This window comes from Ciconia boyciana, chromosome 7 (genome assembly GCF_034638445.1).
Source record: "Ciconia boyciana chromosome 7, ASM3463844v1, whole genome shotgun sequence".
NCBI lineage: Eukaryota > Metazoa > Chordata > Aves > Ciconiiformes > Ciconiidae > Ciconia > Ciconia boyciana.
The window spans coordinates 63,681,214-63,698,346 of NC_132940.1; the positions used below are offsets into that span (position 1 = coordinate 63,681,214).

Below are 17,133 nucleotides of genomic sequence, written 5' to 3' on the forward strand. Positions count from 1 at the left end.
AAGGAGGGCCACGAAGATGATCAAAGGGCTGGAGAACCTGCTCTATTAGGAAAGACTGAAGGAGTTAGGTCTTTTCTCCCTAGAGAAGAGAAGGCTCGGGGGGGCTTCATCACAGTATTCCAGTACTTAAAGGGCAGCTACAAAGAGGACAGAGGCTCTCTGTTCACAAGGAGCCACATGGAGAATACAAGGGGCAATGGGTACAAGTTGCACCAGAAATTTTTTTACAGTGAGAACAATCAGTCACTGGCACACCCTCCCCAGGGACATGGTAGAGTCCCTGTCATTGGAGGTTTTCAAGATGTGATTGGACAGGGTGCTATATGATCTCATCTGGGTTCTCTTTCCCATGAAAGGTGGGACCAGATGATCTTTCAAGGTCCCTTCCAACCTGATTGTAAAAACTCTTTTTTTATGATTGTAAAAACTCTTTTTAATATCATTAAAAGTTTAATTAATTATTTCCCTTTTAATATGGCAGGTGTGGCCAGGGGAAACTGTGTTCCCAGACTTCACCAACCCAGACTGCACTAGCTGGTGGGTGGAAGAATGCAACCTGTTTTATAAAGTAGTGCCATATGATGGGATCTGGATTGTAAGTAATTCAGAACTTTCATTTTTATTTTTATTTTTATTTTTAAAAATAAGTAAGGATAGATGTTTATCAAATTCAATTTGCATTGAGTTTGAAAAGGATGTTTACTATTACTAAGCTGAAATCAGTGCAGGATGTGTATGTCTTCTGGTGTTGAATTTGCAATTCAAATTTGAATTTTAAATTTTAATTTAAATCATTAGTCATGACATTTAAATGATCAGTGTGCTGTTTTTTGGATGTTCAGTGACACTTTAAAATGCTTCAACTGATGAACCATTGCTAAAGGCAAATGCTAGCACATTCCTGTACTCAGAATGGCATTATTTGGAGACCTGCATACCTGCTCAGTGAATGTGTCCTAAACAGGTCCTGAATACAGGGTATAATAAATACAACCTATGTATCTATGCTTTAATTAGCTCATGGAATTTCCAGTTAGTGAATTTGCAATTGCTATTCCAGATAAAGATTTGGAAAAATCAGAGTCCCTAGATGGGTTCTCCCACAAAAGAACTAAAATAGAGTCTGGCACAGTGGATTTTAGGTACAGTTCATGGAAATCAGATTAGATTAAGAACATTTTGACTGACCAGATTAGTTTTTTTAAAGGAATATCCTATAATAAATCTTCTAAAAGTGGGTGCCTGAAGGAAATCTGTACTTAAACTTCTCAATCCCTGTCTCAGCACCTTCTTCCCTTTATTCTTTTTGGTTTTCCTACTTCCTTTTACTTAAAAATAAATAAATATTTTGAAGGAAAACAAGAATCTACTAAGTATTTTGCCATGCATTTTAAAAAGTTGTAACAATTTTAAATTAACCTGTATGGCAAAATACAGTCCTTCAGCTGCTATATGATAGAATGAGTTTATCATCTCACTTATTTTTGCTGACTCTGTGGTTCCATCAAGTCAAGCTATGAAGTGTAAGACTGCACAGCTCTCTTACAGAGAGCAAATAATTTGAGTGAAGCAAATTGGTTGCTAGACTAGAGTGCCTCCATGATGAATTTGCTCTCTTCTTCCATGCATGCTTTTCCTGGAGCACGTTCAGGGATGCACATAGAAATACACTTACTGCACTGCCAAATAAAATATTCATGGAAGGAGACAGCAAAGTTTGAAAGTATAATGGCTTGGAAAGGATTATAAAGGAGATGTTTAAGAATATCTAGTCACCTTGTGTATTTTGACAGAAAGTCACAATGTACATTTGCTGGTTCTCCATTTCTCTCCAAACACACGCTCCATACCAAAGACATTTCCTTGAGACATGTGGAGTTGGTCATAGGTAGGGACAATGTATACATGAGCACCTCTTGCAATTTCTCTCTGTGGAGGGATAAGGTGCAGCTCTTGCAACATGAGGCTCACCTGCATATAGAAGTCTGTCCAACACTGAGATCTATATTAATACAGGAATGGACCAGGTTAGTATCTGAGTTATATCATTCTTGCCTAATCGTATGGTACTAGTTCTAAGTAATTATTCCTTAAAGGAAAAGAGAAGAGAACGTAAGACTTTGTTAGGAAAACATACTTGAGGAAACTTTATTACATTCTGCATCTTACCTTTTCAGGATATGAATGAAGTATCCAACTTCATTAAAGGCTCAAAAAACGATTGTGCGCAGAATGACTTAAACTATCCTCCTTTCACTCCCAGTAAGTCCATCTACTTTAACCAGAAAGCAAAATATCAAAAAGTTTATGAATTACTGTGCAATTGGCTACAAGGATGCAAAGTGATTTTAGTATAGTTCTTACGCGTGGAGTTTGAACATTACTATTGACAGAAAATACTGGTATAGTTTGGCCCTCATTGAAGGTGTGGTTTATATAACTGGCTTTTTTCCCTTTTCAAATTATTACTGAATATTGTTCTTTTCTTAATAAGGTCTGATAATATTATGATCTTTAACTATCAGTAGTTTTCGAGATGTATGCAGAACTAAAATGGAGTTCGTAGTTTGTATTAAAGTCATAGGTTTAAGTAACCATTGCCAACGTGTTGTCAGATAATGATTCAGAAATTTAGAGCATAGTTCTGTTATCCCTTGCATGGATGCAGAGCTCAAGAGTAGAAAAGGTCACAGAGCAAAGATGAATCAAACCAGCAGCCAAGAGTAGCATTTTGTTTTTGTACTAGTAATACTGGCCTTAGTGCAAACATTAAAGAGAAAAAAGGGCTTGAATGTCATGAATGTGCATTAAAGAAAAGATTGGAAATATTCATAATAAAAATGTACTTTACAAGTGATATTTGTATTCCTTTATTGAAGGTATTCTTGATAAGCTCATGTTTTCCAAGACGCTTTGTATGGATGCAGTGCAGAAGTGGGGGAAACATTATGATGTCCACAGTCTTTATGGATATTCCATGGCCATATCAACACAGAAGTAAGGAATGCATCCTAAAATCTCCACAAAAAGGTTTCAGAACAGTACATGGCCTGCATTTTCCAAAACAGTGAGAGATTTCACTTCTAAAGGAACCCAGTTCCTGGGAAATACTGCATTATATTTAAGCCAATGCAGCTAAGGCAAAATCTATTAACTGAAGTCGGTAGTAAGAGCCACAATTGGTTGTCAAAGCTGTATAGAAAGATTACTTAAAATTAGTGTCTTGAACTTCACTAAAAGACACCTAGTACACTGCAAAGGAGTCCCACATCCCTGGGATGAATAATTATTGTAAATCAGTCAGTGTAAATCTGCCTTATATAAAACTATTGATGTCCTAGCTGTCTTTTTTCCTTTGCATAATTCCAGTCTCGTTTCCTTTTAAGAGTCATCGAAGCACTCTTTCCTGGAAAACGAAGCTTCCTTATTTCAAGGTCTACTTTTGTTGGATCAGGAAAGCACACAGGACACTGGCTGGGAGATAATGCAGCAACATGGGATCACTTAAAATGGGCAATACCTGGAATGCTGGACTTTAACCTCTTTGGAATTCCTTATGTACGACATTAGTTTGTGACATCCTTTAAAAATATATGGACAACCAGTAACTCTATCTCTGTGGTAACAGATTATCTAGTCAAATGCTATCCAGATAACCATCTTAAATTTTCAGCTCCAAATTAATCCCCTTTAGGAATCTGGTTTTAACATTTTTTTCAATTATTAATTTTTGGTTTAGGCCACATTTTGATTACTGTGGCTGTGTGTGTATGGTGAGATAAATGTGGGTAGCAAACATATTATCTTATATATCCTGAGCTACCTGTGCCTTCTAGTAATTTTTAAACACTAGTCATCGATGTGAAACACTTTGGTGTTTTCCTTATCATTTCAAATGAAATAGAGGCATCCATTTATAAGGGAAATAGCCAAATTCCTTTCCATGATTTAAATTTGTATGACTTTTGAGCTTTTTTCCTAAAGTATGCATATTAACAACAAACAGGAAGGTAAAGGTTTGGAAGAAATAGAATGATGGGCAGTACTAGCTAGTAATCAGTTTAATTTTTTGTACAACATAGTTGAATTTGAAAGAAGAAAGGTACAAACATTTTGAATGGCTCAATCACTCTGACTAGCAATTAAGGTTGAATTAATGCATCTCTGAAAACTGGAAGTTTTGTGTAGAGGTTAGAGGTGCAGCGTACTACACATCCAACACATTCTGTTTTTATTTAAAGATTGGAGCAGATATTTGTGGTTTCTTTGACAACACCACAGAAGAACTTTGCAGACGATGGATGCAAGTAGGAGCATTTTACCCATTTTCCAGGAATCACAATGCTGAAGGATTCATAGTAAGTTGTGCTTTCTCTTACAAAATGCTTTGTGTTACACTACCACATTCCCTTTAATAGTATCACTAGTAATCATTACTATCACTGATGGTTATCTAGCTGACCGGTTTGAAAATGGCAGAACCTTAAGCTCTCTTTATGAAATCCTAGATCCAAGAGGATCAGCTTCATAAAGGTTAATTGCATCTACAATGAGACTAGACTTATTTGGCAACAGTTTCATCACCATTGGTTGTGCCTGCCACCAAGGGCAAGCACTCACTGCTCTGTGACCCATCAGACTAACTCTTGCGAGCCCTTTGGCAGGCACCTGACTGCATGCCAGGATGAAACCTGGGCTAACCCTGCCCTCAATCCAGATGGGCAAAGAGGGACATGCGGTGCAAAGCACGGGGAGCCTGGAGGAGCAGGACCTCAGGTCACAGCACCCAGAAGGCAAACACCATGCAGATGTGCACCACTGAATTTCTGCCTCTCTGAAACAGCAGCCCCTTTTAATGTGTTTGGCAGAGTGTTTTCTGCATGACGAAAATAATAATCATCTCATACTTGTTTTCAGCCTCAGGATCCGGCTGTGTTTGGACCTGATTCAGTTTTGGTGAAAACCTCCAAGTACTACTTGAACATTCGCTACACTTTGCTGCCCTACCTGTATACACTCTTTTATAAAGCTCATACTCAAGGAGACACAGTCGTACGGCCAGTTTTGCATGAGTAAGTTTACTCATCAGCCTTTGTGATAGTTGTATGAGGAATAAAAAAATCAGACATGTTAAATGCTGTTAGGGACTACCTAAACACTGATGGTGTCTGTGAAAATGCACATTGGAATATATACAGACAACTTCCCAATTCATGAAATACCATTTTAGAGTAATCTGAAGAATAATCAGAAACCATCTGTAATTTCTGCATATATGCATATATTATTGTCAGGCACTCTTACGAGTTGCTATGAGATGTTGTTGTCAGCTAATCAAATTATTCTCCACCGTCATAGAATATATGTTTCCTTGCCTGGAAACTCTTGAATAAGCTGTGTCAAGAAAACACGCACACCTACATTTCCACACATGTGTAGAGAATACTAACTACACTAGTAAGACCTTACCATCTCCTCTTCAGATTGCCTGAGATTTAAAAAAAAAAAAAGAGGCAATTTTGATCTGACATTCTTCAGTCATGATTCTAGACAATCAGTACCCTGAACTATTGGGATTGCTGATGATGGTATAGTTCATAAGAAACCAGTCACAGCTATGTCCTTCCCACTTGCCCAGGTTCTACTCTGATGAAGTGACGTGGAGTGTCGATAGGCAGTTCCTGTGGGGTCCTGGGCTGCTTATTTCCCCTGTACTTGACCCGGTAGGTTCGGCTGGTTTGGTATCTCTCTCATAACCACTCGATGGGGCGCAGGGGCACGTTGAGTCACCAGTTCCAGCTCCTTTCTCTGGCAGGGAACTGCAGCAAAAAATCCGCCAGTTACACTCTTCCTGTCACTCCTTTATTGCTCTGGTTAGAAACCACCTTCCAGGTCTGAGCCTTTGTTGTTCAGTCTTGTGACAATTCTCTTATTCAGCTGAAAGGCTATAGCTCCTCTACTGTATATGTATTTCCTGCTGAAATCACACTCTCCCTCCTTTTTATGCTGAACAAGCTGAACGGCAAAAATAGGCTCTGCCATTTCCCTGAGGATCCCAGGAAATTTGCTCTGGTCCTATTGTAGTCTGAACTCTTTTGTCGTGACCAGACGTCTAAACCCTGTTGGCAAAGAGGTTGCAGAGGGCCTTGTTCATCAGCATTAACACAGCTCTGTCTCCAGTGCAAACATGTTTTTTGCTAGACCCTTAGATTATATTTATTTTTTCATGGGTACATGACATTACTGACTTATGGCTGTTGATGGATTCCAAGAAGCCTAGGTTTTCCTTCTTTTTCTTTTTCTTTTATTTTTTCCTCCTTCATTTATTGCTTCCAGTGAGAGAGCCCACAGCATGCATTTTCCACTGCCGAAATGGAAAATCTTGCGCTTTGTGCTATTAAATCCCACTCCTATTTTCCAGTCCTCTAGGGAGTCAAAGTCATCTGGTCTGATATTCTGATTCACGTCAACTTTGTATCACCTCTGCATTTCTTTCAGAATCAGCTTTTCTTGCTGCATTTCAGCTTGTCTGAGATGCAACAAGAAAGCAAATAGGTGGTGGCTTATTCTGTGGCAGAATCTTGTAAATAATGATTGTTAATGCCAGTAGCGCATAGGCCATGGAGAAACACAAAACATTTGTTAAATACATAAAATGAAAGCAAGAATCTGAAAGATGCCAGCCCAGGAAAATGTGAAAATAAAGAAGATGTAGAGATACTTGTGGATATGATCTGAGCCACTGGATTTGAAGCATTGTGACTTTGGGTTGCATATGGTGAGCTGCCGCATTGTAGAGCCCGGGGTTCAGTTGTCTCCCGGGAGCTTTGCAGAAATTGTTCTTAGATTGCTGTCTTCCTTTCTGGACATCATCATAAAAACCATTAAAGAAAACAGGGAAGAGGAGAAGTATCAAAGATTTTCTCAATGTGAACTTTGGTTTTACTGGAAAATTGAGTTTACTCGATTAAGTTGCCTTCAGATATGAAAGCTGTTTCTTTGTTCACCTTTCAGGGTGTGGATGCAATTCAAGCATATATTCCTGATGCAGTATGGTACGAGTATGATACAGTAGGTAAATGCAGAGGATGCTATGGGGAGATTTTCTAGATGGCTGTGTGACAAAATGAGAGAGTCAGCCCTGCTTTGGTGACAGAGGCCTAAAGTAAAGCTCACAGGAAGGGAAAGGGTGAGACAAGGGATGAAGGGTGGTGGATTAAGTGCACAAATCAATGCCTCAAGAAAAAGGCACAGAGGTGTGGAATATAGTGCAAGAGATGGGAAGACAGATAGAGTGGAAACTTTAGCAAAGGCCATGTTTGAAATGAAATAAAATAGAATAATTCTAAATATAACACACAAGAGTTTACAATTATTGTTTACTAATCGCATTTCTGCAAATAACTTTCCCGCTGCTCTGATGATCCTTTTGATGGGTGAAAAGGGACATTGTTCACGTCAGATTCCCATATTCATGTCAGAGTCCCAACAGGACTTGCCCTCTGCATTGGCTGAGCCAAACCTAAATAGTGAGAGATGTTGATTTATGACATTAGATCATATTGATATGCAGTTGTTTTATCTGTACGTGCCCGTTGGCACATACATATTTACATAGCTTAAGCCTTTGCTAAAAGGAAGCATTAAGATGAAACTCAGGACTTAAGAAAACGTTCACAGCAGCAGCGAGTAATGCAGCGTACCCGTTCTCTTTTACATCCCTGTCAATAAGGGGGCAAAAATCTCCGTGAGAAAACAATGGACCAGTATGTACCTGCCCGCAGACAAACTGGGACTTCATTTGAGAGGAGGCTATATTTACCCTACTCAACAACCAGCTAACACAACAGTTGCAAGGTATGCTTCAAAACCAGATGCTTTTATCTTTGTTTTTTTTTTTTCAAGACTGGGCTGAGGACTTTCAAATCAGCAGCAGGCCATTGCATTTTGCATTTTCACCCTGAAATGTGGGAATATCTGTGAGCCACACCTGACTTCCACAACTCCTTAAATTTCAGGTTCAGTGATTAATTACAGGTTTATTTGCATAGCATTTTGTAAACTTGCCATGTATTTTAATCTGTTTAGATGAAAGTGAAAGGCAAGCAAGGATGAATATCTAAGGCAATTCTCAAAGTATTGCAACCCTGCTGAGTGTGACGTTCTTAACATGAGCAGGAAGGATGTATTAAGGCTGTTTAGATATTTGTTATACATGTAAGAGAGAAAGTCTCTCTTTCCACAGCCGCAAGAATCCAATGGGACTTATAATTGCCCTGGATGACAACAATGCAGCTTCTGGGGACTTGTTCTGGGATGATGGAGAATCTACAGGTGAGCAGTGATCCATAGCGAAAGAGGTATGATTAACAAGGTATTAATACTTAAAAGTTTCAGTCTTCCTGCTGATTCTCATGGAGCAAGAATAAGATGTTGTTGTAAGGCGCTATTAATGCTTGCTCCTATGTCAATAGTTTGTCACCACTTCTAAGTGGAAAATTGTAACTATTATTAATTTTTTTCTTGTTCAGGTTTCACTGTAGCCTTCAATATGTAAAGGTTTGGTACATTGGCATGCTGACTGTTCAACCATGCTGTCAAGATTGATGTATGTTCTGGTATATATCCAAATTAGCTTTGACGGGTGCAAGAATGCACATAGTGTTCGACACTAAGAATTGGTAGAAGATGAAAAACTAGCACTGTTACTAACTCTCTGGCATTATTTAAATTGCTTGTGAAAACAGTAGAAATGTTGTTAACTCAAAAATACGATATTGGAGCTAACGTTTTTATGCCACCTGGTTTCCACAGCATGCTGGTGCGTAAACACGCGAGTAAGGGTGTATGGGCTATATTTGTCATGTTGCCAACCTCGCCTTTAGTAAAGCTGCCGGAGAACTTGTTTCCCCCTGGGATAGCCATTAGGATTATGCCAAGGCCTGTCAACCTCATCTCTTGTGATGCACTGGCATTGATACTACTTACCTCACCAGTTTTTTTCTGTCAAACAATTTACAACACACATACCTTTTTTGCTTAGGTAAGATTAAGGTCGCAACTTATTCAACACAAGTTTAAAAAAAAAAGACACACAAACCTCTAATTTAAGGTTAAAGTTCTTTTTGTAGTACATGCTGTCTAAGGAAAGCAGAGTTCATTCTAGAGCAATGGAAAGAACCTTTCCATTATATATCCATAGATATAGTCTTCATTTTAATCTTGAGATGAAGGAAATTTTGAAAGATGAAGTCTCTTGAGCTGTGGGATTTTCTGTGGGATTTCTGAGGATTTAGTTAGGCATCCTGTTTCCATTAAACTAAAAGGATTTGGGGTGCTTAAATCCTCTAGGCTGCTTTTGCAGCCTTTGTCCTTTGGTACATACTTTTTAGAAAAGTCAGCAAGCAGTTCAAAGGGTTATTCTGAAATGATTTTTTGAAGAACTTTTACAAAACACTCAAGCTTGTATTAAAATGATTTAAGGACTTGTATTTGACAGATTTTATTGTTTTATTTGCAATGAACCATAACATTCAGAGCTAAAGACTTTGGTTTATGGCATATGGCAGTTAATACTGTTGCATTTCAAGCAGACCTGATCTTCTCTAGTTCATGTCCTACTGTATCCATAGACTGCTGTCAATGGCAAAAGTGTCAGAGCTTTGTTTTAGCTTCACTGGAATAAACTGTGGGTTAGAAAATAGGAAAAGCTGCAACAGTAAGAATGTACAGATAAAAATCAAGTTGGAATAATATTACCATTGAGGTAAAAGTGAATAACACTACAATATTATGTGCATGTTTAACTTATAATTCTGAAAATTAGGTAGACATCCTTCAGACAGTGATTCATGGAGGTATTTTATACACCAGGTGTCTAACTATGCATGCATGTTTTCAGGAGAGATCTTCAAATGTTCTGGGGATGACAGAGATTTTCTCATGTGAATTAACCTCACCACTGTCCATGCCCAGACGGTATCTGAATTGGTGCATTCTTACCTCTGTCTTCTGATACACCTAACCACCTCCTACTTAAGTGGTCCAGTTTCTCTGGCTTATCCTCCAGCTGCTAAAAGCTACCTTTAACCTTAGTCATAATCTATTTCTTTCACTTGTGCACAGCCAAGGGCTGTGACTAAATGTCCATGAAAGCAAGCAGCTCTTGGGGTTCAAAATTGTATACCCCACTTCCTAATTGCATAGCTACCTTGTCCTTTACTTTATGCATTTGACCTGTATAACCCCCTTTTGTTATTTTAACTATACCAATCATATCTCCCAGAAACATTTTTAAGCCTCTACCTCTTTAAATTTTGTGGAAATTTGGGATGCTTTTAAGAACTAGAGCTGTGATTTGACTGATTATTGCTGCCATAAATATTGAAGGCCTTGGGTGGTTGCTGATATGACAGCTATATGTACTCTTTTGTCAAGGCCTAGAATAACGAACCTATTATTGCACTTACTTCTGTTGACAAACAAAACAATAAAACATCTTATGATGTTATTTCCTGCCCAAAATGTACAGGTTGCAGTCTTTTAGGGGAAACCATTTACAATTTGCTTGTGATGACAGTATTTTTCTTTTCATACATGGAAAAAAAATGCCAGATTGCTTGACTCAACTTTTGTATTTCTTTTTCCCAGTGGTGTGTTATTTCCTCTCTTGCTTCTGTGGCATAGATTATTAATATTATTGTCATTTTTGCATGAAAAGTGCATGTTTAGGGTACTTTAAAGGATTAACTTTGAGCCATACATCTGCATTTAAGAGAAGCTAAGAAGGAACAATAGTAAAATTAAAAATTAGTGTATTTTAGAAAAGCTGATTTAAATTAATTTTTGGAAAACTTTGGAAAATTAGCTCTCCTGGGAGACTGGCCTAAGGAAAAAAAAAAAGAAAAATTTCGGTTCCTCAAAGAAACGTTAGTAAATATTTGAGTCACTCAGTGCAGCGTCTGAATGCAGTAATGATAATAATTAACAATTTATTGGTCTCTAGCAGTGGCACAGTCCTGTTTTTTATGCTGTTCCTTTCTGCACAGCAAGTGTAACTTCTTTCTTTACCTTTTAGGTACAGTTCAGAGTAAAGCCTACATTTACTATGAGTTCACAGTTTCCAATGTAAGTATTTTATTTTAAAAGATCCTATTTTCATTTTCAATTTTTATCGATAGTATCTTCAAAGGGCATTATTTTCTCCCTCCTCATTCCCCTATAATATTTACTGAGAAGCAAAATATTTGACAAAGTCAAAGAGGAGTCATGTTCAAAATACTGTCATTTGACAGGAATGAAAATCTGCTATTTGTCTTTTCTTCTCCCAGTTAATGTAAGTATCTAAAGAACTCCTGTTTCCTTTCACATAACAAACTCAGCAGCAATATTTATTGAGCAAGAGAACTGTAAAGCATCAGTGGCAGTTAAAACAGAGTCAGAAAGGAGGTGAATGTAGTGCTTGTGGTTCTTGAAATACTGGAAATTTGAAAAAAGTCTCTGTACACTGTAAAAATGTAGCTGAATGAATGTTTCCAAAGAGTGAGAGGAAGCCCTATGCCTTGTCTGAACCGACAAAATCTACTTCATGACTAAGCTTTAGTTTTTAATTTTTGTAAACCAAAACTGCCTTGGCGCGGTAAATTTATGGCAGAGTGAACTCCAGGCAGGGTTTCTATTAATATTGACCAGAGATACCATACGGCAAGGATTCCAAGTAATACGATAACATATTTTTTGTATAATAATAATATCTGCTAAAGGTATTCTTTCCCTTGCTACGGTGAAATAGTAGGGCAACAATTGAGAGAGAATGCATAGAAACATGAGAGTGGAAGCAAAGTAATAGAAGGTGGAAGCACACACATTGGGGTTTTTTTTTTAATCATATGTAATCATATAATCATTTGTAGATAAGAAACCTCAGTTACTATGGGAGTTTGAAACTCTTTTAGCCAAATCATAAGTTGCCTGTAATGATATTGAATTAGAAGTTAACATAAACTTTCACGTGGGGAGTAATAAGAAAGTTATACACCGGCATATGTGACAGCCATGGTACAGTTCTGCTCTTTGGACTCTTAATCTAATAATAACTAATGCAATTGAATAGGAACTGGTATTTTTATATCAGAAAAAGTGAATATGAACCTTCACTTGTTAGATTCCAGCAAGATCACTGTTGAGTAGAGGTTATCTGCCCTGTCACAGACAAGTGTCAGCCTTTTCTTATTTCTGAAACAAGCAAAAAAAGGAAGCTGAAACACAACTATGAAGCATATTATATATGCATATTATATATGTATATTATATAAGCATATTATATATAACTATGAAGCATATTATATATATGGTAGAAAACCGTTATTGTGAGAACAACAAGCAGGGTGATAATTCATATGTTAGGAAAAAGGTATTGGCTTACTTTATGCTACAGTATGAAGATCTAATTAGAAAAAATTGTTAAATCAGGAGAATTTCTGGCAGATTTTTTATAAGAATGTGATTACTGTATTATTTTTCAGAATGTTCTACAAATGAATGCTATAAACAGCAATTATGCTGATCCAAACAACTTGAAATTTGAAGAAATCAAGATATTGGGAGTGCTCCAGGAAATAACAGTAGTTACTGTATCTCAGAACAACGTTGTGGAAAATTCTGCACTTAATATCACCTATTATCCTCTAGAAAAGGTAAAACAATAACAGGAAAATCAGAAGTAAACACCTTTGAAATTGCATCACCTTTATTTTGTATATTGCTAAGGACAGTACTCAGTACTAATGTCACTTCAAAAGAATACATCATGTATTTTATTACAGAACAAAAGTACAATTGCATTCAACTCAGCTGCATAGAAAGTGCATCTAAGTTTTGCTCTCAGACCCTCAGTGCAACAGAAAACTTAGTTATGCAGTTATTCATGTAGCAGAATTCAACTTCTAAGAGGAGGAATAGCTTTGTGATTTTGTTTGACATTGGAGGACGATACAAAATATTTATGGTTTAGATGAGTATTTGTTCATTGATTTTTTTAAAACAAAATCAAGCGCACTGTTTAAACCTCCTTTATCACTTTATGGAGTTTTTCACAGGATGAATACAGGAAAGCAACAACGCAGTGCATTTATGTGCAAAGCAAGCGAACGTGCTGCTGCTAGTGGGAAGTTTTCATGAAAGTGCTTTCCCACACTAAGGGTACTGCTGGCATTGCTTTGAACTTGCATTGTACACCCTCTTTATATTATTACAAGCACCTGAGTTACCTGTTATGTTATCTCAGTTACTGAATCAAAATAAAAGTATTTTAATTTTTCTTACATCTTGCATTCATATTTCAAAATGTGAGAGAGCCATGCCCTTATCTTTATTGTGTTTGCTTCCAAGGAAGCTGTGGGATTGACTCAATTTTTTTAGATTCCTAATTTTTCAGAGTTTATCTGCAAGAATATCAGTTGCATGTTACTGGTTATTTGTGAAAGTGAGACTATATCAAATGTCACAGGACAGGGGTTTTTGTGAGTTGTCACATAGCAAAATGTATTGTTCCTGAGGACTGACATCTCTGCTGACTGAAGGAAAGATGGACGTGATGTGGGATTTAATAACATTTTATTGTTTAATATTTATAGGTTGCTCATATAACAGGACTTCAGCTTGAACTGGGAAAATCTTACACAGTAAAATGGACTCAACAACGGAGTGTCAATGAGAGGTTTAATTGTTATCCCCGTCCCAATCCAACACAAGAAAAATGTAAACAACTTGGTTGTGTCTCGGAAGTAAGCAAAAATGATTTCTCTAAACCAATGAGACAGAAATGTTTCCAGAATCATAGCTTTCTCTATAGTCGTTACAGTGGAAAAAGTAATCTGGCAGATTTGTCAGATTTAAACAATATGGAGGCACAGACATCAGCTGGCCTGTACTAGCAGATTTTATTTACCTCACTAAAACTAAGGTAGTTGGTAACCATGTAAGCTCTTCGAAAGTATATCAGAAATTGAGGGGAAATGTGGTATTTTTTGAAAGATGGAATGAAATAATATTAGAGTTATGAAAAAATAGAATAGACTTGAGATCTGCATCTTCAGCTACCTCTTCTGCTTCACTGGCACTGTGGCCTGCAAGGCTTATCCCCTCTGTCTCACCTTCATAGTCACTGAAGCACATTTTAAGTCAAACCAATTCCTCTGGATCTCAGTTGGAGAAGAAGTCCTTGAACACCCTGGAAATTTTGATTCCTACCTGAGCATATTTGTTTATATCCATGTTGCGGAGGTCTATCCAAATCATAATCCCGACATGCAGTTCTTTACCTCCTAGTTTTATTTATTAATAACCCATGGCTATAAAGATACGGGAGCAGCGTGCCCTGGCAGGGTTGAACTTTGGAGAGTCCCTCCCACTAAATTACTCCATGCTCCTCTAAATCTAAATTTTACAGGTTGGACACATATCCTAGGCATGAAGACCAAAATTCTCTGCTAGCTACTCTTGAACCAGCAACAGCTGAAGTGGTTGATGGACTGTCCTGATTTTGTTGCACTATTAGGAATATCTTTTGTAATTTTGGATATTTGGAAATGGCTTTTCATGTGAAATCAAACTCTGGTCCCGTTATGGACTGGGTATGTTTTGAATGGTTGCTCAAGCTGAAAGGTGCTTTGAATTTGGTGACGACGGATGAATAAATATTCATTAGCAATTAAGGTGTGCGGAGCAGGCATAGTTCCATTTGAACGACTAGGCAGGATTGATGGTACGTATCCAGAGGTGGAAGGCTAATGCATTAACCTACCTCAGCTCACCTAACCTCAGAACACCTAGTTTGAGTGTTTTATGTTCAACTCTAGCAGGAAAGTGAAAGTAATTTTGAACTTGCTGTCAGGAGATCTTAGATAAATATGATGTAATTCTCAGTGGATATTTTAAGGCTAATTCATGTGAATAAAGCCAATGGAAAGGTCTCATCTGATGTTGCCTGAATATCTAATGAGGTTTGGGCACATCCCCTCGTGAGAGCCAAGGACCAGAGAGCAAGGGGATTAAAAGGGAGGAAGCTTTAGGAATTTCAACACGCCAAGACTAAGCCATGTTGTGGGACTGAGCTGAAGATCACAGACAGAGGGAAATTAAATCCACCTTCACTGTGAGAGGATTCAGTTTCCTGACTGAACTATTTGTACGGCCTTCCCTGGACTGTTCGATTATATCTGATTTAGTGTAGAAATCAATGGGTTCTGTATTACTTCTTTATTGTTCACTAGTTGCATTAAGTTTTTCCAAAAATTCTACATTTGACAGCTATCTGATAAACATGGGAGTTTTGGATTCCATGCTAATAACTAACAAAAAATACAGCAGGCCAGCGTAGCTCGCTAACCTGTAACTAATTTATTTCTGTTTGCAGCAGGTAACATCAAACTTGGATAATCCACCTTGCTATTACAGCCCTGACAATGCTTACTCTGTAGACACAGTAGAATACACCTCATCAGGTCTGGCAGCCAACCTCACCTTAAACAGTGCCAAGACCAGAGCCAATGAGAATTTCACTACACCAATTAGTACACTACGCTTGGAGGTGAAATATCATCTCAACCACATGCTGCAATTTAAGGTAACGTCATTCCAGGATTTCTATAAGTATGTAATGTCTCATTGTTAAAAATAGTCTTATTTATCGAAATTATAGGGTCTTTTTACAGTCAATTTTGTATTACACACAGTAACACCCTTGCCTAAATATGTTTCTCCTTCTAACCAAGTAGTTGTCATTGCTCTTAGCTCACATCTTTTTTTGTCCTGTAATTCTGTACTCGGTTTTACAATGAAATTCTATGAATCAAAGGCATAATGTCAATGTATATGTGTAATGTCAAGCAGAAACTCTGGGACTAAAGAAATTTTATTAGTCTGTAGGTAAATTTATCCAAAAGTGTTATCATGACTGTACAGTTTATTTTTGCATTAATCATTCTACTTCTATTCTAAAATTTTTAATACACTATTGTTTAGACTATAATTTATTACTGTTCATTTAATAATACTGAAATAAGTGTGATGCCTTAAAATGGTCAAGTATCAAAAACTTACTTCTGTCAGCTTTCAGAATACAGAAAACTTTAAAAAGAATCTCTTAAAGTTGCCTAAAAGATTAATCAGAAAGGTATTTACCATACTTATATACTTATATTTTAAACATAGGTATATACTTTAAATTCATATCTATAAATTGCTAGACAAGTCAGTCATTCCTCATCCAAAATAAATCCTTAAGGGTTTTTTTTTCACCAAACCAAATACTGTGAAAGAATTGGTTAAGGAATACGTCTTGAAAGAAAATACTCATCTCAGCAAGTGTTTTCAACAATTTTCTGTATTCATTTTAACTAATTCCGATTTCTGTCACTGTAGGTAAGATTTCAAACAACTCATTCATTGAAATGAATTGATTTTTACTTCATAGATTTATGATTATCAAAATGCACGATACGAGGTTCCGGTACCGCTAAATCTCCCGAGCTCTGCAATGAGCACGAACAAGGAAAGACTCTACGAAGTATCAGTTCAGAAAAAACCATTTGGTATACAAGTTCGGCGCAAAAGTACAGGAACAGTCATGTAAGCCATAATAATTTTATTTTATTTCACTTTGGTTTGTTAGCTCTTTTCAAGTCAAACCGTTTTCTTGTGTACTACCTTTTAAATACCTCAAGACTGGCTTTTGTATCCTTCCTACAAAATGGTTCTGTCTGCCAAATGCCAGATGCTGTTCCAGTGGAGATGGCTTCACTATCGCATTGTATGAGAGCACTGACCAGGGGGAGGACGAAGAAGGTGCCCTGAGCAATATCCTATTTTTTCTCATAATTGTCTAAGGTTTTTCGCCTGTCACTTCATAGTCTGACACTTGCTAAAAGTCCTCTACAACATGTTGAAGTGCAGAACATAGACAACTCCAAAGGCCATTTCTTCTTGTTGCGTCAAGAGTTACTGTCGCATACAAATAGGAGTCTGAGGAGTGGCTGGGGGGGAACCCTCCCGTTGAGTCACGAGGTTCAGACAGGACCCCCTTGCTTTCTAAACTCCTTCTCAGAGAGGAGTCTAGGTGCGGCTAGGTCCAGT

The 17,133-nt window shown here is 37.4% G+C and overlaps 1 protein-coding gene across 1 annotated transcript in view; it reads left to right on the forward strand.

The window, feature by feature from the left end:
* The window catches only part of SI (sucrase-isomaltase), a 54,377-nt gene that overhangs the window by 16,066 nt on the left and 21,178 nt on the right, over nucleotides 1-17,133 (forward strand). The window contains 15 exon segments of the mRNA XM_072866957.1: nucleotides 482-595; nucleotides 2,178-2,262; nucleotides 2,880-2,997; nucleotides 3,387-3,558; nucleotides 4,242-4,358; nucleotides 4,918-5,072; nucleotides 5,639-5,723; nucleotides 7,015-7,071; nucleotides 7,733-7,857; nucleotides 8,246-8,334; nucleotides 11,078-11,127; nucleotides 12,525-12,695; nucleotides 13,635-13,784; nucleotides 15,419-15,625; nucleotides 16,475-16,629. Of these exon segments, the coding sequence (XP_072723058.1) occupies nucleotides 482-595; nucleotides 2,178-2,262; nucleotides 2,880-2,997; nucleotides 3,387-3,558; nucleotides 4,242-4,358; nucleotides 4,918-5,072; nucleotides 5,639-5,723; nucleotides 7,015-7,071; nucleotides 7,733-7,857; nucleotides 8,246-8,334; nucleotides 11,078-11,127; nucleotides 12,525-12,695; nucleotides 13,635-13,784; nucleotides 15,419-15,625; nucleotides 16,475-16,629 (1,850 nt within the window).